Genomic DNA, 23,180 nt, shown 5'->3' on the forward strand with positions numbered 1-23,180 from the left:
TCCGGAGCAGCAGATAGCCCCCCTTCTTCTGAGCATTCGGAAGAAGCTTCTGTATTGGAGTACCGCTCGTCTATCTCTGGCTGGCCGAGTAGTTGTGGCCAACCAGGTTCTGCTTGCTACCATGTGGTACATCACTTCTTGCTGGGCCTTCTCTCGGGCGTGCATTGGCCAAGTGCAGAGGCTCATCAGGAACTTTCTTTGGTCCGGTGGCGACGGGCGGCCCGCCAGGGCCAAGGTGGCATGGGCTGTGATCACTCAGCCGAGGGAGAGAGGCGGCCTGGGCATTGTTGATCCTATTTGCCAAAGCCGAGCTTTGCTTGGCAAGTTGGTAGTTCGTGGCCTCCTGCCAGGCGCTGAGCCGTGGAAGGAGTTTCTTGTTTCCAGGATGCTCAGCCGCACTCCTTCTCTTAGCGGCCCCTGGACCCCCAGCATCAAGTGGATCTTTACAGAGCAGCGATCCAGAGGAGTGGGCCTTGGCTTCGAGGAGCGTTTTGCAGCTAGCCTTCTGAGGGCCTGGGCGCATCTGAGGCCGTCACTCTTCCAGACTCCCCCGGGCACCGATGAGGAGCGCCTGAGGCAGCCATTGATCTGGAACCCCTTGATTCGACTTCCCAGTGGCCATATGGTTGGATCGCGATCTCACGTGTCGTGGGGCCCGTTGAGCTCCGGCCCAGCCCAGTCCCTAGACGACTGGATATGTTTTCAGCAGCTGCCTCTAGAGGCTCAGGAGAGGAGACTCAGTGGGATGAGGGGCAGAGAGTTGATGAGACAGGACATTGAGGCGGCCATCCCCCGGGAGTGGCGGACCCCAGTACAGGACCCTCCACCTCCACAGTGGATGGGTGTCTTTACTCGGCATGAGATCCTTCTAGCGGTCTGCGGCACAGCGGAGAGAGTCGCCCCACTCACTTTCGAGGTGGGAGAGGGTGGCCAGCTTCAGAGGACACGACTAGATTTGGATGGGCTCCAGGGTTGTATTCTTCAGAGGGTGCGGGTGGTCGGCTTTCATCAGAGACAGTGGCATGTAGACCCCTCACCCGCCTCGATAGGGGAGGACTGTTCTTGGAGATTATGGGCTTGGGACAGCAGGCCTCTTATTCGCCTTCAGTGGGATCCAGGTGGGTGGTTTTGGCGAGATCCCTACTCGGCCCCTACCAGCCCAGGCATCCCCTTTTTTCAGTACACAGCGAGGCTGGGGCGGCGGATTCAGAGGCACAGGATAGCGAGCACCCCGGCGGCGGCCGAGCATTGGCGGCGAGACAGGGGCTCTCCCCTGCCTTTCTTAGGGACTTCTGGCAGCGCCTTTGGGCCAGCTTCCGGCCCCGGAAGGTGACGCTTTTTCTCTGGCTCACAGCGCATAGAGGACTGGCTGTGGGGGCTTGGCTAGCTTTTGGCAGACACCCAGCGTCCTGCCCTCGGTGCGGCCATGCACAGGAGTCGCAGCGGCATTGCTTATGGGATTGCCCACAGGCACAGCAGGTCTGGCAGCGCGCTCTCAGGATGATTTTTGCAGGCTCACCAGGTGAGATGTTGGTGACGTGGGGTGCGGTGGCTTGGGCCACGGACAGCGGCCCGGCCCTTGGATATGAGGATGTCCCTGGCAGTGCGACCATCCAGGTCTCTGACAGGGCGATGGCGGTGGTTCCGACGCCAGACTTCTCTTCGGCAGCCCCTCAGGAGGGGGTCGGGCACAGATGGGAGATGATCAGTAGCATGACGGCTTGGCACATATGGAGAGCCCGATGCAGGGAGGCCATTGACCGCCAGGCGACTCCACCGGCGGAGGTCATACAGGCCCTCTGGGTGGACATCATTCACACCTTGAGAGGACACTGGGGGAAACTCCAGGGCGACTCGGATCGCATGAGAGGGCGCCGCAAGGCTTTCCTCCGCACTTGGCAGCCTGGCCCCTTCCTCACCGCGAGGGGCGAGGATGTCACTTGGCACTATAGGCCTCCAGGTTGGCTTTTCTCACCTCCCACATGTACTACTAGGTAGCCCCCCCCCCCCCAGAGAGCGGCTAGCCACGGGGGTGGAGCTCAGGTGTTCACTGTGTTTTTATCCCTCCTTGCGAGGTGAGCTTTGTAGCCTTATGGCGTTTTCTCATTAACTAATAGAAGGATCGTTTTTCCGGGGGGGGGGGGGGAAGAGATGCCTCAGCTTTCTTTGGGAGGGGCAAAATATTTTGTCTTTTATTGATGATGCCACACGCAAGGTGTGGGTTTATCCTCTTCGTTTGAAGAGTGATACATTCTTAGTGTTTCAGAAGTTTGTTGCTCATGTTGAGAATCAAACTCGCAAAACACTAAAGGCTTTGCGTTCCGACAATGGTGGAGAGTATATGTCCAAACAGTTTCAGAACTTTTGTGATGCTAAAGGCATCAAGAGGGAGCTCTCTACTCCTTAGGATCCTCCACAAAACGGGACAGCAGAGAGGATGAACAGGACCATTCAACAGAAGGTCCGTTCTATGTTGTCACATGCTGCGTTACCTCATGGTTTTTGGGCTGAAGCTGTTATGACAGCCGTTCATCTTATAAACAAGTCACCTAACACGAGGCTTGGTGGGAAAGTGCCAGAGGAAGTATGGACAGGGAAGCCTCCATCATACAAGCACTTAAGAGTGTTTGGTTGCGTTGCGTACGTGCACATACGCAGGGAAATGCGCACCAAACTTGATCCTAAGTCTCACAAATGCATATTCCTAGGATATGGTGATAGAGGTGAAATGGGGTATAGACTTTGGGATCCAGTGAATAGAAAGATTATACGCAGCAATGATGTCATTTTTGATGAAACATGCATGTATAAGGAGCCTGCAAGGCAACAGGAGCTTGGCAGAGTCATCTTTGATGATGATGGACATCATGGACAACAACCAAGGGCTGTAAATCAGCCATTACAGCAACAAAACCAGCCCTTAAATGGTGCTGAAAATGGTCCAAATGGACAGCCAGAGATGGCAGAAGATATCCCTATGGATATGCCACAGTTAGAGGAGATACCGGGCATGATCTTTCAGCCTTATGGCATGGAACAGGAGCCACCAATTGGTGATATGCAGGCTGGACAGCAACCTGCAAATGATGGTCATTGGGTACGGAGGTCCACAAGACCCTCCAGAGCCCCTGACAGGTTTGTTCCAGGGGTTGACTACTTGATGCTCACTGACTGTGGGGAGCCCTCATGTTATAAGGAGGCTTTACAGAGGGCAGACAAGGCTCTATGGGAGCATGCTATGAAGTCAAAGATGGATTCTCTGCACAAAAAAGGAACATGGAAGTTGGTGCATTTGCCTACAGGCAAGAAGGTTTTGCCATGCAAGTGGGTTTACAGGCTCAAAGTTGCACCTGATGCAAAGCCAAGATACAAAGCCAGGTTAGTAGCTAAGGGCTTCAAGCAAGAATACGGTGTGGACTTTGATGAGATCTTCTCTCCAGTGGTCAAAATGACCACACTTAGAGCTGTGTTAGCTTTGGTTGTTCATGATGATCTGGATTTGATTCAGATGGATGTGAAGACTGCTTTTTTTCACGGTGATCTCCATGAGGAGATATATATGCAACAGCCAGAGGGTTATGCAGTGAATGGAAAGGAGAAGCTTGTATGCAAGCTGAAAAAGAGTCTTTATGGGCTCAAACAGGCACCAAGGGAATGGTATCATAAATTTGATACATTCATGAAATCCCAGGATTTCAGGAGAAGTGACATAGATCACTGCTTATACACCAAGAAAGCTTTGGATGGCAGTCTATTGATCCTCATCTTGTATGTTGATGATATGTTGATTGCCGGGAAATCTCGTAAAGAGATGGATGCCTTGAAGAAGAGGCTGCATCAAACCTTTGATATGAAGGATTTGGGTGATGCAAATCACATTTTGGGTATGCGGATACTTCGGGACAGAAATCAGCATGTGTTGTATTTGTCTCAGAAGGAATACATTGGCAAAGTTTTGCAGAGGTTCAATATGGACGGGGGGGAGAAGACTAGTACTCCTTTGCCTCCATATGTGAAACTCAGTGCTATGGACAGCCCACAGTCGGATAGTGACAGGGCTGATATGGCCAAGATTCCGTATGCTTCAGCTTGTGGCAGTCTCATGTATGCCATGGTTGCTACTAGGCCGGACATTACATTTGCAGTGAGAGTGGTTTCTAGATACATGGCCAAACCTGGCAAGAAGCATTGGGAAGCAGTGAAAGGTGTCATGAGATACCTGAAGGGCACACAAGATATGTGCATTTGTTTTGGCAAACAGGATGCATTAGTGCATGGTTACACGGATTCGGATTATGCCGGTCATCCAGATAACCGGAAGTCTACTACCGGTTATGTATTTACATTCACAGGAGGTGTTGTGTCATGGATATCCAGGATGCAGAAGTGCACTGCCTTATCTACTACAGAGGCCGAGTATATTGCAGCCACAGAGGCTTGCAAGGAGGCATTATGGCTATCTCGGTTAGTGGTTGATTTGGGTTATACAGGGGATATTCCATTGTTGCATTGTGACAGTCAGAGTGCCATCCAGTTGGCAAAGAACCCTGTCTTTCATGCAAAGACGAAGCATGTGGATGTGAAGTATCACTTCATCAGAGAGGTGATAGAGAACAAGCAAATTCAGCTTGTTAAGATTCATACGGATGACAACCCGGCTGATCTGTTGACAAAGAGTTTGCCTCCGGAGCGGTTTGCTCATTGCAGACACTTGATGGGCATTGGATGGGGCCAGTTTCAGCCTTGATATGGCCTTGTATATTATCATGTACATGCTGATTTTTCTTTTCCTTTACTTAAGGGCACTTTGCCTTTAAGTGGGAGGTTGTTGGGGTAAAGGCATTATGCCCACCCTTATAGTGTGTACTAGCCCATAAGTTTATAGTACATAGTACACTTAGTACTTTTAATGTACTAAGTGCACTATGTGTACTAGTGCAAAATATACATGTGTGATAGGGGAGTCACACACTCAACCTTATGAGTTGACTTATCCCCACAACTCTCTCTCTCTCTCCTTCTTCTCTCTGTGTATGTCTCCCACATGAAAACCTAACCCTAATTCTACTCATTCAAAAGATCCACACCACGCAAGGCCGATTTCACCTTCACCTTCCATAGGGTGTAGTTGGAACCATCCAACTTGGCAGACTCAGCAAACATATGAAGAGAAGTCGGTGCAGCCATCACAAAAGCTTGGGCTCAATCTCAAAAAAATGCACAAACTCTGGAGAAAAAGTGTCCTCCACAGGTACCAAGAGTGCCACCAAAGCCTGCAACACCACAAGCCCCTTGTGCAAAAGGGAAAGGGCCACTGGAGAGGAAAACGCAGAACAGAAAGGCTGCTGCTGTCCTGTAGAAAACAGGCCGCCTATTGTCCAATCTCCAAGTGGGAAAAAAGCTGATCAAAAAACGCCAGATGGCTGCTGTTGGAGAAGCCAAAACTAGAGGGGAAAAGACCAGAAGTTGCTGTCCAGAAAACGCAGCAGCAAGGGCTGTGGATCTGGAAGAAAAACGCAGAGGAGAAGGTGCTGAAAACAGGGCTGAATCTGGGGCAGCAAAGAGGACCATCAAAGAGTGCACATAGCGGAAGCAAAGTGGCACTAGAATGTGCTGAACAGAGAGTGCAAGAGAGAGAGAGAGAGATATGGAGAGAACTATGCTGAATATACTGAAGCAAAATAGTCCCAAGCAAGAGACACAGATAGTCTCATAAGTGAGGGAGCAAAATATGTACAAGACTGAATGAGAAAAGAGAGGCCAGCACCCACTATTTATAGTAAGGGAAAGCTGGCCGACTGGAGCTGCAAAACAGGCCGACTGGAGCTCGTGGACATAACACTGGTAAATGCCAAAAAGGCTGGGAAAAATCCCAGAAAAATAGTAGAAAAAGGGGTGGCCAACCCACAAGCAAGGGCCATGCAAAAGGTACCAAATGGGCACCATAAAAGAGCAGAATCTGGGGATGAATATGCTAACAATCTTTACAGATTCTTATTCTGTGAGGATCCGTTCAGTCATGGATGCTTTGGAGACAAAGTTTGAGATGATGGATCTTGGCCTTTTACATTATTTTCTTGGCTTTAAGATTTGGTAGACCCCTAAGGGTATTTTCTTCTCAGCAGAAGTACACACGGGAGATACTTGACAGGTTTCAGATGACTGGATGCAAATCAGTATATCTTCTCCTATGGATACTAGTGAGAAGCTTTCTCTTCTTGATGCTTCTCAAGGGATTGATCAGGGACAGTATCGGATTCTCGTCGATTGTTTGGTATAGTTGACCTACTCCCGATTGGACATTTGTTTCGCAGTCGACTTATTGAGTTCTTTCACATCCAACCCCCGTCAGCAACATTGGCAGTGTGCAGTGTGCTCTCAAGGTTCTTCGGTACTTGCGTGGTACTTTGGACTTTGGCATCTTCTATGGCCAAGGGTGCACTCTTCTTGAATGGTCTGATTCAAATTGGACTCGAGATCCGGATACTCAACGTTTGACCACTGGTTGTGTTTTTTCACTTGGGTCGGGAGCCATTTCATGGAGCAATAAAAAGCAGCCTATTGCGGCACTTTCCTCTATAGAGGCGGAGTATCGCGCAATTTGTAATTTGGTTGCGGAGATTATTGGAAGAACTTGGCTTTCCTCCTACCGGATCTACTCTTCTTTGGTGTGACAATCAGAGTTGCATCGCCATCGCCAAGAACCATGTGTTTCATGCTCGTACACGAAACACATTGAGATTCAATATCACTATGTTCGTGAACGGGTTCTTGCTGGAGATTTGCGTTTGGAGTATTGTCCTCAAGCAGAGAATGCAACAGATTTGTTCACCAAGCCGATTTCTCAAGCTTCCTTGGCTCCTCATCTTCGGCTTCTCGGAGTTTGTTCAGCATCTGGTGTTGAGAGGGAGTGTTAGCATATTCATCCCCATATTCTGCCCATGTATTGTGCCCATATTTGATCCCTTTTATGGCCCTTGGTTGTGGGTTGGCCACCCTTAATTTCCTCCTGTTTTTTTCCAATTTTTCTAGTATTTTTCCAGTCCACCAGATTATTTGTCTAGTCGGCCAGGTCTGTTGCTCTAGTCGGCCAGCCCCATATGACCTACATATAGGTGGGTTGGCCTCCCCCCTTTTCATTCAGTGTTTTGTTTGAAGTGTGGTTCATGTGTTGACACATTCTCACCTTTTGTATCCTTCACTTATGAGACTATATTCTCTCTTGTTTGGGATTGCTTTCCTCGCAGTGTATTCAGCTTATTAGCTTCATATCTCTCTCTTGCACATCTAAGACCAGCACATTCTAGTGCTCATCTTGGTTCCACTCTATGCACTCTTTCAGGCCTTCTCTCGAGCATGCATTGGTTAGGTACAATGGTTGATCTGGAACTTTTTGTGGGCCGGCAATGATGGGAGGCCTGCCCGCGCCAAGGTGGCCTGGAGAGCAATCATTCAGTCGCGACACAAAGGGAGCCTAGGCATCATTAACCCCGCCATTCACAGTTACGCCCCCGTCTAGAGCAGGTGCTTTAATACCATGTAAGAAATTACGACTCGTGCGTTCCCACAAACAGCACAATACCACATGTTTGTCATATCCTAGGTCGCCGAACTAGTCCAGATGGACCAAACCAACCACCGGATTTGGTAATAATAGACTTAAACAAGAGACTATAGATCATGGTGCAGCTTCCAGGCCCATCCAAAATCATCCAAGCGCCCGTTTCGGCCCCGACACCTGAGGACAGTGTATCCTGGGAAAGATCTCCTTCCACCCATGAGTGTGGTCTTTCAGCCCGCACTCACTCTCGTGCATCCTACTTGGCATGGTGTCAAGTCTACCTAAGCCATCTCCTAACCATCTAGCCACCTATGGCCAACCCCAAAATGGCTCCTCCTCATATAGAGAGCCTTATAAAATAGAGCAACCCATTACCCACACACTAACAATGACGAGGATGGAGCATTGTTTCGAACAACAAAAGTAGGACTTAGTCAGTTAGTTGTACTTTAGTCGCGTCGACTTGCGTTTATCTGCATTTAGCCTCTTGTCCCCTTCCAGATTAGGGCACACAGCATGGACTGATTCTTTTGCTAAACCTGAACCCTAACTAGTGACCTAACCCTAACCCTAACACCAATTGGTAGCCTAGCATGACAAATGCATCCAATGACGTGTTTTTCATAAGGTACAGCAGAATTCAAATTTTTTTAATAGCATTCTACATTATCTCATTCCAATGTTGTTTTGATCCACCTTGACCTTTCCCCCCATCCCCCTCAATAAAAGATGCTGCCACTGCCCTGATGATACATGGTCATGCCATACATGCTGTCCATGCATCCCCAACACCCATATGCTTGAAAATGGAATCAACCTTGCTCTGTCTATAAAAAATTCTAAAAAATATGTATCATCCCTGGGACTTGTATATCTTGCAAACTTTTACAATCCATGAGATGATTTGTGAGAGAGTGCATGCAATTCCTTTTGGTGGCAACTAATTCTTACACATGGGAGCTTGAAAGAACAAACAAAGAAATCAAACCTGGTCTACGGTCAGGCGTTGTATCATCCGGATTCCTACACAAAAAGGGCGTCCATCAGATGCAGACATCGAGATAATGTTGCTTCCTTCCCTCACATAATCTGCAATCTGCAAGAAACAAACCATCTCATCCATAAGTCCCAACATTAACCCTATCAAATACTTGAATAGACCCGTGTTCGTAAATGTCACAAACTCACTCCAGTCCCATCATCACGACCATTTATTCCTAGAGACTGATGGCCTGGTCTATTAGTTACACGTACAGGAACTCCTGGTCACCATGAAATACAGAATCAGAAGAAAAACGAACTTTGTTTTTGTTTTTAGATTGTGTTTGATCTAAAGGAATGGGCCTGAGCATATGGTACACACCATTCACGCGCAATTCTGTATGTAACGGCCAATGCATTCGGAATGCCACTTTATCATTGAGCAGCACACTCCAGATCTGCAAAGAAGTCCAGCAATGCAATACGTTTTGAGAGGCTTTGAGGCTACCTCTGGAACTTGCAGATGAGCTTGAAACCACACATGACAAGCATACAAGAAGTCAATGGCGATAACTACACAAAAGCAACCCTGGACCTGAAGATCATAAAGAGGTTTCTGCAACATGTCTTGTTCGCTACGGCTTAGCATAAATGATTTTTCCACATTCTGTAATGGATTTGACCTGCATGAACCACAAAGCAGGCCCAAAAGGCTTAAACCCTGACAAGCGATATAAGTTCAAACATTTCACAATTACATAAGCAGATGTCAATTGACCAGCTCAGATAGCAGGCCAATTCAAACTAAGCAAAAAAATACACCTTTGTGGACTTATAAAGCAAAAAAAAAAAAAATTGAATCACATGACATTTACTCTCAAAAGAGTTACCTCATAGACCAAAAATCAGCCCATACTTGCTGGCCAATGTGACTATGTTGAAAGCTATACAGACTATACATACAAGATACTAGCTTTACAAAGATAGTAGGCCTCACCCCTCAGAACCAGGAATGGAAGTGACCATTTTAGTTGGCAGCAATTGGTGGGAAACAGCAACACAATACCTGAACCAGTATTAGAGAAAATCTTAGTGAAAATAGCAATCGCACTCCTTTCACCAAATGAATTAGTTGGCAGATTCAATAATGGTCAGACAAGTGCCTCATACAATAATTTCATTGATGGCAACAAATACCATTTTGGGCATTCAGTTCATGCAGCAATTTGGCTGGGAACGTTTGTACAGGTAATCCCAAAACTTTGTGCATATAACTCAGCATACACTCAGGCAACACCAGCTTCCAATTCTTCCTCTAGCTGCTCCTTCCAAAACTTCTCAGATTTGTTTACTCCAGACAAACCATTGTGCAGTTTGGACCAGGCCCATCTTTGTCTTTGCTCAACAATGCATTTGTGAGCATGAGAAGCTGCTGCTTCCAGTAAATAACAACACTAAGCTTTCCAACGACAGAATCAAGAAACTCTAGTACCACTTCAAAAACTAGAAGCAGTGATGGATTTGAAACTCCATACCAAATGCAGAACCAACACTTGAAAAAAATTATGTGACATTGCAGATGAGCAGATTTCAACCCCACTCAAGTTGTTTCAATCACAAATTGACAATAGATCCAGTTCCAAAGTTAGATGGTGGAGAGGTGGTTTTTAACTCCACCAACCACGTTTCAAACATAAGCAAGAGGGCATGTCACATGCATCATCACCTCCCACACATGCATGGGGTCCTATGGACATACTAGGCTAGAGTTAGATAGCAAGGGGTAAAAAGGCCATAATTGAAGAAAGGATGGCCTAAGGGTTGACCACCATGAATCATCATGCACTTGTTGCCATAGAGTTGAGCTTAGATCATATAATTATATTGTCCTCTAGAGACCAAAGTGTAATCTATGGGACATATTCAGAAAATACAAAAGCACATAGAGGTATAATACGCATGGCATTGTTACGTACCTAGTGCTAATCCTTAGGATTAGTGGCTAATCTGATAGGGTTAGGGGAGCCCTGGGATTAGGAGGAAGCAAGCTAATATGGACGGCTATTGTTATTATTAATAAATCCATGTGTAATGGCTATTTATAACAAGATGGTTATTTATAGCAACAGTGGGCACTATATAAGTGCAACATAGATTATTATTGTCATAACCTTGGTAACAGTTAACCAAGACTCCGGCCACACATGTGGCAAAGCATAGATCGGCATGCCAAAGGCATGTATGGAGCAGACTATCATGGATCTGTGGGAGTCAAACCTTAGCCATTGGCTCGGGAGTGGTTCGAGGCATAGAGCCTACGGTTGGGAGGTGAGCTAGCTTGCACCCCTCTTAGGGGATTTGTACTAATTACTTGTGTTCTCTGTTTAAGAGGTCCGTGGGGTTGTAACAGACATGCAATGCCCACAAGTATGTAAGCCGTGGTTGGGTAGGCAGTGCTCATGATCGACCATGTGAGTAAAGCAAGACTCATAGCCGTCACATGTTGGCTATCAAGAATATCTGGCAGATTGATGACCTTGATGATTATAGTACCATTTCCTAGAGAAAAGCATATTAAAAGTATAGCACACATGGCTTGGAGTACAACTCATGTGCAATGCGTGCCTGCCTGCTGGCCGTGTACCTGCATGCATGGGTGGGTGGATGGCTGGATGGGTTGTTACATCCCTAGCATGGGCATGGGTCTAGGGAGTGTAACATGGGTTAGAAGTTGGCAATTGAGAGAGTTAGATAATTATCACTTCCATGTCCAGACAAAAATAGCACCAAAGTGCCAACGAAGTGGTAGCTCAAGTGGTGAAGTGTTTGTCTTGGGACCGGGAGGTCCTGGGTTCAAACCCCCACTAGGTGCTCCCTCGCCGGCATTGCCTAAGGGCAAAAAAAAGCACCTACGGGTGGTGAAAAAACAGTAACTATGGGAGGATCTTGGGCCTAAGGCCAGTCAGAAGAAAAAAAGAAAAGCACATAAGCCGTACATGAGCAAGGAATGGGCTCATAATGTGTTGAGCCAACCTTATGTGGGTCTGGATCTAGACTAACCCTTGAGGTGGGTCTAGGGCTGCAAAGTTTGCAGGCCGGTATCACACGTGGTATGGGATGCGCATGGTGGTGGTCATATCCATCACACGTCCTTCACTATCAAGCATGTCTAACAGAGAAACCTCTCTAGAGCTTGTGGAAACCATTGTCTAATGTGTGTGCATAGGCTGGGTAAACAAGAAGCGTGTGTTCCTCAATAGGTTGTACAAGTATCAATGTGATCTCCAGGTGTGACTATCGAAGTCTGTTGACATATCCAAATTTTGAGACAGGAGAACTTGTTACCTCTTCAGCTATTGAGAAGTTAAATTTAAGGAAATATTTGACATCTCTTGTTTTTTAAAACAAGAATCAAAGATGAGTCTTAAAAAGACTTACGGATCTCCAAGCTGTATGCGGCACAGCTCACAATAAAACTGTGAAGGGGGTTCCGATTTCAATCCCTCCTTCTCAGGGATAATAACACAGTTGACATGTTGCCATACCATGCATTTAAGATCATCACACTGCAATCAAGTTCCACGTATCAGCCATTCATTTACACTTTAAAACTAGACTTCTTTATCACGTCCATGCCAGCAGCAAGCTCCATAAGCAAATAGTCAAGAAGGGAACTAGTCCAAACAAAAGTGACCCACAGGGACAGTGCAGCATCAACGACAAAAAGCAAGAAGAAAGAGAGAAAACCTGTATCATGGTATCTGAGTTCACTTTACTGCCACAGGGGCATCGAGTTCTGGCATCTCCACGTTTGAAAGACCCCTCGAGTTTACTTGAATGAGCTGAGGTCCTTGAGCCAGCCACGATATCACCTGTTGTTGCCAAGTCAAGGGCACTAGAGCCCCGCATTTTCCTGTGGATGCAATACATGAAAACCTCAGTTACAGAAAATACATTTATCATATGTGGTATAAAACCACAACACTGCTTCCCCAAACAAGACCAAAACAAAGTCTTGGTCATGCTGAGTGTACATTCCTAGCAAGGGCATGGGTTAATGCTCTATGGGTGAGGGAGTCACACATACAAGCAAATGGCTATTAAGAGAGCTAGACAATTATTCCACATGTGTATGGATATAAATAGCACCAAAGTCACATACGCAAGCCATGGCTCATTACTCGATATGTTGGGCGGAGGGTCTAGATCTAGACTAGCCCCTAAGGTTGGTCTAGGGCTGCCGAGCTTTGTAGGCTGGTACCATGTGTGGTACGAGACATGCATGGTGGTGGTCTGACTGCAAGCTGGTCTCATGATCTGCCTCATGCTAAGGTGGTGCACGCATTCAACTCTCTCAAGGTCGGGGGTGGTTCAAAGTAGTGAGCCTATGAATGGGAGGTGAGTCTGCCTACAGCTTTCCTTGTGTACATGTGTATAATCTGGATTGCATGTGGAGTCAAATTTTTCTTCCTCATCTTGTCCATCCAAAAACAAAGCATTTGAAAGATCAAAAATAAATAAACTAACAAACCTAGCTACTAAGGAGAGGAAATCAAAAGATAATATCAAACGAAGACTTTTAATTAAGACATTAACAAAAAAACAAAAAACAAAAACAAACAAACAAACCAAAAAAAAAAACCAAAAACCAAAAACAAAAAAAACAAAAAACAAGAAAACAAAACAAAACAACTACATGAATGAAAGAAACTTATTTATTTATTTATTTTTTCACACACACACACACACACACACACACACAAAAGCATACATACACTTCTTTTTAATAAGAACTTAAACCTTTTGAGCTGAGATACTAAACAACAACATAAAATAGCAAAACAGAGAACTGTAAACTCTAGACCTAAAGCACTTAAGAGCCAAAACCAAACATTAAGCTAAACTTTAAAAAAGACTTCGAATTCACGTAGTAGTTTCTCAATTGTTCAAATTTACTGTAACAATTTCTTAAAACGAAAGTACTCGCATCTAAATCATAGTCACCAGAAACGAGAAACGGGAACGGAAACTTTCAAGGAATGGAAACGGGGAAATGCGACTGTTTCCTATGACAATAGCACTTGGGAAACGAGAAACGGCTATGGAAACGGATGGGGTCCAGAAACGGAGAAACGCGTTTCTAGGGACTGAAACGGCCATTTCCTATGACTATGATCCAAATATGTGAGTATTTGTTCTATGTCTGCAAGGCAATCAAAGCACATGCATGTATTGCCAGACAATAAGGAATCTTTCTATAATTTGGCGGAACTATTTCTCCCCTTGGCGCATTTAGCGGCTATTATTTTGTCCAGAATGATGACCTTAAACAAGCTTGAAATCTACTTGAGATTATTAAGTTGGGATTCATCTCCTTGAATATCCATGCAAAAGCTTTAGACTTTGCCTATGCACACATGCTTGAGTAAGTAGTTGTGGGGACACTCTTGGAGTCATCAAAGTAAAAGTTTATGTAGAGTCACTCACAAATTAACATGGACCTTTATAGTTCTCTCCATGCGCACAAGATCTAGCCTTGGACCCCCACACATATCCTCTTATCATGCTCTCTGGTAGAAGAGCTGATCTAATTGCAGAGAATAGTATTACTTGAAGATATTAGTTGCCTTATAAGTTAGGTTTGTGTGAATCATGGGCTGGTGCACACGTTCCCATGGTACATAGAAAACCTATCTTGTAATTGGTTAGAAAAAGTTGTTTAATATTCCTTTTAGAAACATTTTTCGTTCAAGAGAGTGAAAGCTTGACACTAGATATAGCGTTTCTTACCATAGAAACTCTCGGTGAGGGAAGGATGCTAAGGGGGGAAGTGAAAAACTTAACTTTTGGGGATACTTTAAAAGCTCGTCTCTTTATGAAGGATAGTTAAGTCATCTTATTTTTCTAATTAACTAACAAAAATTTTGATCATGGTAATGGCAATTATGTGGACAAAAGGTTATCCAAATCATTAATCATAGAAGGATTCATGATGTGAGATTCACTATTCACTTAGGCACGTTTTATGGAGTAAAAGTATGTTCGTCCATGAGTTATGTGTTGAGTTTAGGAGTAAAAGTATGTTCGTCCATGAGTTATGTGTTGAGTTTAGCCAGAAGGTAAATGACACATTTCGACATGGGTTTCCAATTTCGAAACTCGTTTCGAAATGGTACCTACCCCAATGAAGTTCATTAACATGTGGCCTTTATGGCTGCGTGTGAAATTGTTGGAATGATAAGGTTCAAAGTCCAAGAGCCACCAAAGGGCAGACCCCTCGGAGTAGTGTTCCCTTATGTGTTACATCCATGTTCCTATGTGATATGGCTGCCAGTAATGCTAATGTAACTCGATAATTGTTTTTCTTATTGTGAGGGTCTGAGGGTAAGCACACATATATTTTTTACCCCTCTAGGCTGGTTATAAACCTTCAAATAAACCTAGAACTTGGGTCCCAACTCTTCCCTAGAGTCTAGGGCCTTTATTATTTGGGTGCTTTGTCTAAGGCTAGTAGGTGCATGTGCATAAAACAATCATGGTGAATGATTCAAGCAGGTTTTTACTGAAGTCCACGTCATTCCATATGGCATTGCGGTGATTTTAAACATATTCGTTAAAAATTTATGAATAAAAATGCAAAAGCCTTGCTTGCATAATATATTCTCACCAATAAGCCATAGAAAATATTCACTCAAATATATTTTTCATTGAATTCAAAGTTATATATTTGAATTGATGTTTAAATTTATATTCATTTATAATTATACTCAGTTATAACTATATTCACTTATGTTCAAATTCGCTTATATTGACTTGCACTCATGTTCATATAAATGTATACAATTGTAATACTTCACTTATCTGTATATCCACTTATATTTGTAAGTCTACGTCTCTCAATTTTTTGGTGTCCATAGAGGGTTCACTTTGGACTCAATTCATTAATAGCTACTCGTAACTTATTAACAAAACATTATCTTCATATGTGAACCTGCAAAGGGCACATTCAGTGATTGATGAAGGCTAACATTAAAATCCACCTTTTAATACTATTTGATCTTACTCAGAACCTCAGGCTTCAGCAATCACTCCTGAGGACCTAAATTCTCCCTTACTTTCGAGATAAAAGTATTTCACATTACAAAAACAAAGATTCAACTTGCCAACATATGCTCATCCTGTATGAAGTGAGTTGCACAAAAAGAGAAAAACAAGCTGCTACAAAAGAAATGTGGACCTGTAGATGTCATCAATCACTTTAGCTACTTCCTCGCGGCTTAAAGCATATCTGGTTGAGCTTTCAGACCTCGACCCTGATCAAGTCACAGCTCATGGTCAGTTTAACAACTGATAACATAAACAATCAACTCAAGGCAAAGCACCACCATCTTTTTTTTTCGACTAGCCTTAGGCCCAAGATCCTCCCGTGGTTACTGATTATCGCCCGACCATAGGCGCTTAATTATCCGCCTATAGGCGATGCTGCCGAGGAAGCACCAAGGGCAGTTTTTAACCCAGGAACTCTTGGCCCTAGGCAAACACCTTCACCACTTGAGCTATCACCTCATTGGCAGCACCACCATCTTATATAGCTGTGCCTTGAGCAAGCATGCAACAGCACAAGGACAGACACATGAGTCACATAGAGAGTCCATGTTATGCCGAGTGTATAGTGAAACAGTTAATATCATGTACAGTTTATGAAACCAGAAACTGGCCACAGCGCGAGAGGAAAGGCATACCTCTTGAACCAAACTGTTGCCTTTCGGGAGACAGAATAACTGCCATTATTTTGTCTATCAGTACCTGCTACCAAAGGTTGAAATAAAACATGTGAACCAAAGCCGACGCACCATTTAAAATCAAGCATTGAAAAGTGGAAGAGTGCTTGCCAAAGCAACATGAATGGCACTAATGAATTTAATACGCAAAAGGCCACCTGTCTCTTTCCCTGTTTTGCTGCACCAATGCGGGTGAGCACATCCTTCAACTCTTTGATACGAAATGTTTCAAGCTTTTCCTGCGGAATTCAGGGACACGTAAAGTCAACCAGTTTTTTGGGCATAAAGCTTCTGATAAAGTCGTGCACCTCACAGCTTTGTGACTTTAGGGCTTGCATGGCTGGAGTTCTCTCCTGCAATCTAATTAGCTAACAAAGGATATGCCTCTAAACTCTTGAGCCAACACATAGGAGTTGCCAAAAAAGGGAGCCTTGTATATGTACATATATGCAGCCAATAATATTAGGTATTGTATGTATGTGCAGCCGAAAATACTGTTCAAAGTGAAACTTGTCCATTTGTGCTGCTGAAAATAGTGTTCCAAGTGAGCCTTGCCTGTATCAACAACCAACGATACTGTCCAAATGTGTTTTATGTGTCCAGGGGCGTGCAGCCTGGTGGTAGAAGAATTGAACTCGCCGGGTTGGTTTGAATCCCACCAACCGACAGCCGCTGGACGCATATAACTTAACATACCACATACATCCCAAATCAAAAAATGTAAATTGTGTGTATGTGCTGCCAACAATACTGTTCCAAGTGAGCCTTTTATGTGTGTGCAGCCACTGTTCCAAGTGACCTTTGTGCTACCATACATGGCAGGTTCAAACCCCACCAGCCTACACCTGCTGGTCGCCTGTAACTAAAAACGTAGTATATCTCTCAAATAAAAATTTTGACTTTGTGTGTGTATGTGCAGCCAACAATACTGTTTCAAGTGATCCTTTTGTGTATGTGCGACCAGTGTTCAAACTACAAAGAGACCCTTGTATGTACATATATGCAGCCAACAATACTGTTCCAAGTGAGCCTTTTTGTGTATTTGCAGCCAGTTATCCAGGTGACCCTTGTATGTACATAACTGTTCCAAGTGAGCCTTGAATGTACGTGCAACCAACACTAATGGTCAAATGAAAGGGTAGGTCTAGGGTGAGGCAAGGAAATGTTCCTGTGCTCAAGGAGCAGCTAAGTTCCTCATGCCGTCTAGCAGCTGCAGCTGAATTCTTCGTAAGGTTTGAAGAAGCTAAGAGTGCATGCCGTACCTGGCAGAGAGCGGCCAATTCATCCATGATTGTGCGGATTAATGGGTGGTGCCGCTGGCTTCGATGAGGAGGTCCTTTGAGCCGTCTAGTGATGCCGGGATCGCCTGCACAGCTTCGACTTGTGCCTGCTGCTTCTTCTGCACCACCAAAGCCATGCACAGAAGGAAGGGGGCGAAAGGGGCCAACGAAGCACGAGCCAGCCCCCCTCTCTGCAACAGAAGGGAGATCAATGGCAAAACGATCGGTATTGCTTGGCAAAGCCAAACCAGAAGAGGGGCAAACACAATGACTATATGATGTTGATGACTGGAAAGCACCTATGAAGTGGGTCATTACCATTCAATAAGACGACTCAGACCCCCACTACAACAAGCATCCTACATGGCATTCATCATATGCATAACCAAACATGCCATAGGTAGGACTTTATTACACGTCCATTTATCACAACATATCATAGTTGGATATTATAGTGATTTTAAAAAAATTCGCATGAAAATTAATAGATCCAACTTTACTGATATGAGAACCTACAACCTAAAGCTAAGAAGCAATTCCAACCCAAGTGATGCATAATGAGCCAACACCCTTTGGGTGCCTAGAGACACATGAGCATTGTTGGAGAGTAGCAAAGGCAAGAGGTAAGGCCTAGAGAAATTAGACACTTGACCACAAGTCACGTAATTAAACTCATCTATTAATGTAGGACAATGATATGACCAAGAATTTTGAGAATGACAACTCGCAAATCTATAAAATGCTAAGGGTGTAATTAGTTTAGGACTTTTTAACATATGACTTCGCAAAAATAGAGATTTAGTAGGTTTTGAGCTTTGGGAATCTTGGGAGTGAATGTACACATATATATTTTGTAATGCTCAAGCAATACATGTTTCTTGAATCCATGGTTATAGTGTAATTGTGTACTTTCTCCTTCCTATATGTTTATATGATCAATCTCCAGTTAATGTCTAGGTATACAAACCCACTACCAATTAGTATTAACTAAGCAAGAGCGCCACCTAAACAAGTTTGACATCCCTCCAAAACAAGTTTGACATCCCTCCAAAACAAAACTTGGTGAGTCGACAATATAACTACCTCTGGAATGGTTATTCCTAGGTAGCCACCACAAGCTACTTCAACAATCTTGGACCCATAAGTTCCCTTTTGTGCCTAGTATACCAAGTAGCAAGAAGGTTCTTTATAAACAAACTAGCTGGGGGATTGGAGAATATATGCTCGTGAAGATCTACTAGAAGGAGGATTCAAAGATAACTTGCCATGGCGAAATTGGTCACATAGCAAAGGATTGTTGGCATAAAAAGAGAGCCAACGAAGCCAATGTAATGAGACAAAGAAGGAAGACAGTGATGAGGCCTCCCAGGATGGAGGCAACACCAAGCATCTCTTCTAGATGATATGAGGAGCATGGCTCCTAACCCCTGTTTGTAAGCTCACTCTCCCGGTGTTTAAAGGGTCATGATAAAGCCAACATTGTAGCTCATAGAGAAACCTAGACGGACCGCTCCAACCATATGAGTATGGAGTGTAGGTCAGGTCAATACATGTCAAGTGTTAGACCCTCATCACATTGAGGGGAGGTGTTGACAAATGCAATGTTTGAGGGTACAACATGTGTAGAGCAAGGGGAGGAGCATGCACATTAGAAAAGGAATAGGTACATTGGCAAAGGTTGATTAGTATGGTCATTTGTAAAAGGTGAAGTCAGTCAAAAAGTTAGCACATGGAAAGTGCAAGGAGGCACATGTAGTGTGAGCATTTATGGACACATGGATGGCACAAGGGTGCATATATCTTGTGAGTTGGGAGATCCATGAGACCTATAAAAGGATGTACTTCGATCAACTCTAATGCAATGAGATTATGAGGTTTGTGCTTAATTATTCGTCATTATTTGCTATTAGCTTAATCACATTTTGTATTATCTTAATCAATATGCTTAATCATGTTTCTCATATGTTTTGATCCACCATGAGCTCAATAATACTTGATTTCTCAACATCTCGGCCCTATGGCCTATTTGGTTTTTTTTTTTGTCAAGGCAAGCACCTCAAGGCATGCCTTGTGTTTTTGTTTTCTAGACTTTGTTTCTTCTCTTTTTCCTTGTAGATTTGATAGAAAATATTTTGGGTGAGAGATCCATAGTAACGTCATTTAAGCTTGCTAGTGTTAAAATATACTTCTATCTCATTCCCATCGAGGGTCCCAATCTTGAAATATCCTTATATTTCTATCCTTGAGGGATGATTTTTGTAATAACAGGGAAGGGACCTAGGTCTTTGTACTTGAGTTTTCATTTATTTTTCTTGACACTATACATGAGTATCATGACATCTTCTTTCATGCATTTGTCCTTTAGTTGGTTGTCAAAGTTGGTGGTCAAACCATTCTCTGTAGGCAGAGTGTAATATTTCCTCATTCAGTTTCTTTGAGTTTCATTGGCACACTACATCGACCGAATAGAAGCTAGAAAGGTGTGTGACAACAGTGTGGTAGGCTCATAGAGCAGAGTGTAGCTTCTGCTCCTAATCACTTCTCAATGCTTCTACCATCTTAGTGAGAATTGTGGACAATGTCTTGTTTGTGCTTTTAGCTTAGTCATTCGCTTTTGGATAGTAAGGGGTTTACTTTCGGTGCACCATGAGGAATTATTTAAGCAAGAACTCCACCACCACCTCATGTATGAAATGTACTCGTTTGTTGTCAATCTCACGTTAGCTTTTTTCATGGCTTTTGCCTTAGCCTACTTTGTGAAGTAATGAAGCGACTATGATGTAGCACATGGGCTCCTTTAGTGGTTTGGTTTAGTGGTCCTGGGCTAATAGGACCCATAAAATCGGGGTTCCTTTAGTGGTTGGCTTTAGTGGCTGGGCTAGTAGGACCCATAAATTCTATGCCCCACTTTTGAAAGGTTTGTTCTATCATAGGCATGTCATCCTTCTCTTAGACCATGGTGAATTTTTGGTATTCATTGTTGCCATTTAACAAATTCCACTATGTCTCCAAAATGTATACCATAGTCTTACCTAGACTTTGGAACTATTTGACAAATTCCACTATGTCTCTAAGAGTGTAGGCCACCATAGTCTTACCTAGAGGACCTTACAAGCGATTGTGTCTATCGTGAAGTGTCCTTTCGTGATGCTAAAATGGGCTTATTCATAGTCCTACATAGAGAACCCTTACTGTTTGATAAATTTCACTATATCTCCAAGAGTTTAGTCCACCATAGTCTTACCTAGAGAACCTTGTGGGTGATCGTGTGTTGCTTCTGTGAAGTGTCCTTACTGATGTCAAAAGGGGATTTTTCAAGAACGGTGAGGAATTCCTCCTCATAAATGAATATTCTCATTTAACCCTTCTAAATAATAAAACATTATTGCCTAGTAGTTTGTAGCATTCTTAATGAGGCACTTACTCTTGTCCCTTTTGATAAGATGTTATTTTCTATTCTATTTCTTGAGAGATGTAGTGGGCAATGTCTTTTCTCCATTCCGGCGGGGTGGTTGCAAGATCAGGGTGCCCAGTTTTGTCCACTCAAGCACCCTGTAAATAGTAAAAAAATAGGCATTTGTTTACCTTTAGTAGCTAATCTCTCCTAGTAAATGAAGGAATTTCGTTTTAAGTTCTTTTGTTGGAACATCATATTCAAAGTTGGAAATATAGTTGCATAATTTGATTAAGCATTAGATAGTCAAAAGTCCTCATTTTCTTAGGTACAAAGTCAATGTATACACCGTGTCCCAAATTTGAACTGATTCCATAAAATGCTAATATCTTTTACATATAAACTCATATGAGATTCCCACTTTGTACCTTAGATCTTCACATAATATGGAGCTTAACTTGATTTTTTGGAAAAATTTTAAGATATTTGTCTATTTTCTTTAAATATTTCAAGGTCTTTGAAGTGTTATAATATATGCCACTTTTTGTACCCACAATAGCTACCACTTAAAATCCTCAATCTTGTCGATCAAAAGAGTGGGTAGATACTGAGACATTAGTAGAATGTGGTGGTTAGTAAAAATTACAAATTCAATGGTTGGATTTTTAATTATCTCTTTTTCAAAATTCTTCCAGATTATCAGAAGGCCTGCAAATATTAATAATCTAATTAGTAAAATTACATTTTTGATGTGAATCATATAAATCCTATAGGGACTAGTGTGCTTGTAATGGTGCATCTATGGAAAAATAAATTGGATCACTCTAAGTATGGAAGGATCCTTTTTTTAATCGTTTCATCATATTTTTGATTAACTTTGATTAATTAGACTAATTTATATTAATTTAAGTTATATTGGGTTAATTTAAGGGCAAGCGTGTTTTCTAGTATTTGCTTGATCTCACTTTAAGTACCTTGCCCCCCAAAACTTGCTCTCCAAGCATTGTCCCAGTCCAGCATAAACTGGATAAAACTGGACACCCTGATCTTGCAACAACAACCCTCCGGTACATTATCAATATGGAATAAGGGAGAATCAAGTAGATCATCCTCCACTCCCAAAGGAGGGGGTTCTCCATTTGGGAACTTGGAAAGGTGGTCGGCAAAGCATGTTGATGTTCAGTTCTATTAAGGATGGTTTTTGATAGGATGTCTTTTTCTATTTGACAAAGGATGTTCTTTCTATTTGGTAGAGGATGTTCAGTTCTATTCATGATGTTTTGGGAGAGGTGGTATGCAATGTCCTTGCTCCATTTTGATGCATGATTATGGAATAAATGAGTATAAAGAAATCATCCTTCTTCCAGGGGGTTCTCAATTTGGCATCTTGGAAATGAGGTCAACATAAATATTCTTATTGTGATAAAAAAATCAACAAGTAGCATGATATTCATTTTATCACTTTCAAAATAGTGTCTTAGCTTTTGTTCTTTTGTTCATGGCAACTCTAGGTAATCCTTGCTTGGTCTTGGGATTAAAAAGAGAATGCTCCATTGGGGCTTAGAACGAGAGTGTTCACCTTATCTCCTCTATAGGGGCACTTAGATGAGTTTGATAAGTCTCTCCAAAGCTAAGAATTTCCTAAGAGAACTAAAACTTCAAAGGATAAGAAGGCAGTAAGGCTTGTTATATACCATGGGTGATATTCACATATGCATGGAGTATTCCCTAGGAGGTGGTGCATAGGTAATGATATGAAGTCACCTTGGAGAATATGCTGATCCATTGTAGGCAACACAAACTGAAGCCCTACAACCTTCCTCTCATTGTCCTTAACTATTGTATCTAGTGCAGCGTGGCTGAATTGGTTCTAGATTTAAGCACTCAGGAATTGGCTCTTTCTCTAGCCAGTTCAAGATAGTCATGAGTCCAATCATGGCCTTTGATAGGATACGATGTCATCATCCTTGACAACTGATTGCATGTTGCATTTCTACGTGCTCTTTGATGGTTTCTTCTTCAAGACCTCTGGTTTTGCACCTAGACCTTCTTAGCTAGCTACTTTGAGGTTGAAGCTTGAGGATTTTAATTATTCACAACCTTGGATGTTACCCTATACTAATCTTGGTTTTAACATGGTCTCACATACATGTCCTACTTTTGTAAAGGTGCTTCATTATCTT

The 23,180-nt window shown here is 43.2% G+C and overlaps 1 protein-coding gene across 3 annotated transcripts in view; it reads right to left on the minus strand.

Moving 5' to 3' along the window:
* The window catches only part of LOC147614000 (E3 SUMO-protein ligase SIZ1-like), a 59,206-nt gene extending 41,200 nt beyond the window's left edge, over window positions 1-18,006 (minus strand). Inside the window, exons 1-12 of one of the 3 annotated variants that reach the window (XM_086781992.1) lie at window positions 17,586-17,952; window positions 16,879-17,009; window positions 16,482-16,562; window positions 16,285-16,348; window positions 15,780-15,855; window positions 12,290-12,455; window positions 11,981-12,108; window positions 9,540-9,608; window positions 9,138-9,225; window positions 8,925-9,000; window positions 8,750-8,823; window positions 8,550-8,657 (exon numbers count right to left, since the gene is read on the minus strand). In XM_086781992.1, coding sequence (XP_086638118.1) covers window positions 8,550-8,657; window positions 8,750-8,823; window positions 8,925-9,000; window positions 9,138-9,225; window positions 9,540-9,608; window positions 11,981-12,108; window positions 12,290-12,455; window positions 15,780-15,855; window positions 16,285-16,330 — 831 coding nt within the window. In that variant the 5' untranslated portion in view covers window positions 16,331-16,348; window positions 16,482-16,562; window positions 16,879-17,009; window positions 17,586-17,952. Of the gene's footprint in view, window positions 1-8,549; window positions 8,658-8,749; window positions 8,824-8,924; window positions 9,001-9,137; window positions 9,226-9,539; window positions 9,609-11,980; window positions 12,109-12,289; window positions 12,456-15,779; window positions 15,856-16,284; window positions 16,349-16,481; window positions 16,563-16,878; window positions 17,010-17,585 lie in introns of all 3 variants that reach the window. The other 2 variants (XM_086781991.1, XM_086781990.1) reach the window with 2 other exon arrangements.
* Window positions 18,007-23,180: the final 5,174 nt, after the last annotated feature.

Source organism: Cibotium barometz, chromosome 43 (genome assembly GCF_041138505.1).
Source record: "Cibotium barometz isolate CiBa-2024 chromosome 43, ASM4113850v1, whole genome shotgun sequence".
In the NCBI taxonomy this organism is placed as follows: domain Eukaryota; kingdom Viridiplantae; phylum Streptophyta; class Polypodiopsida; order Cyatheales; family Cibotiaceae; genus Cibotium; species Cibotium barometz.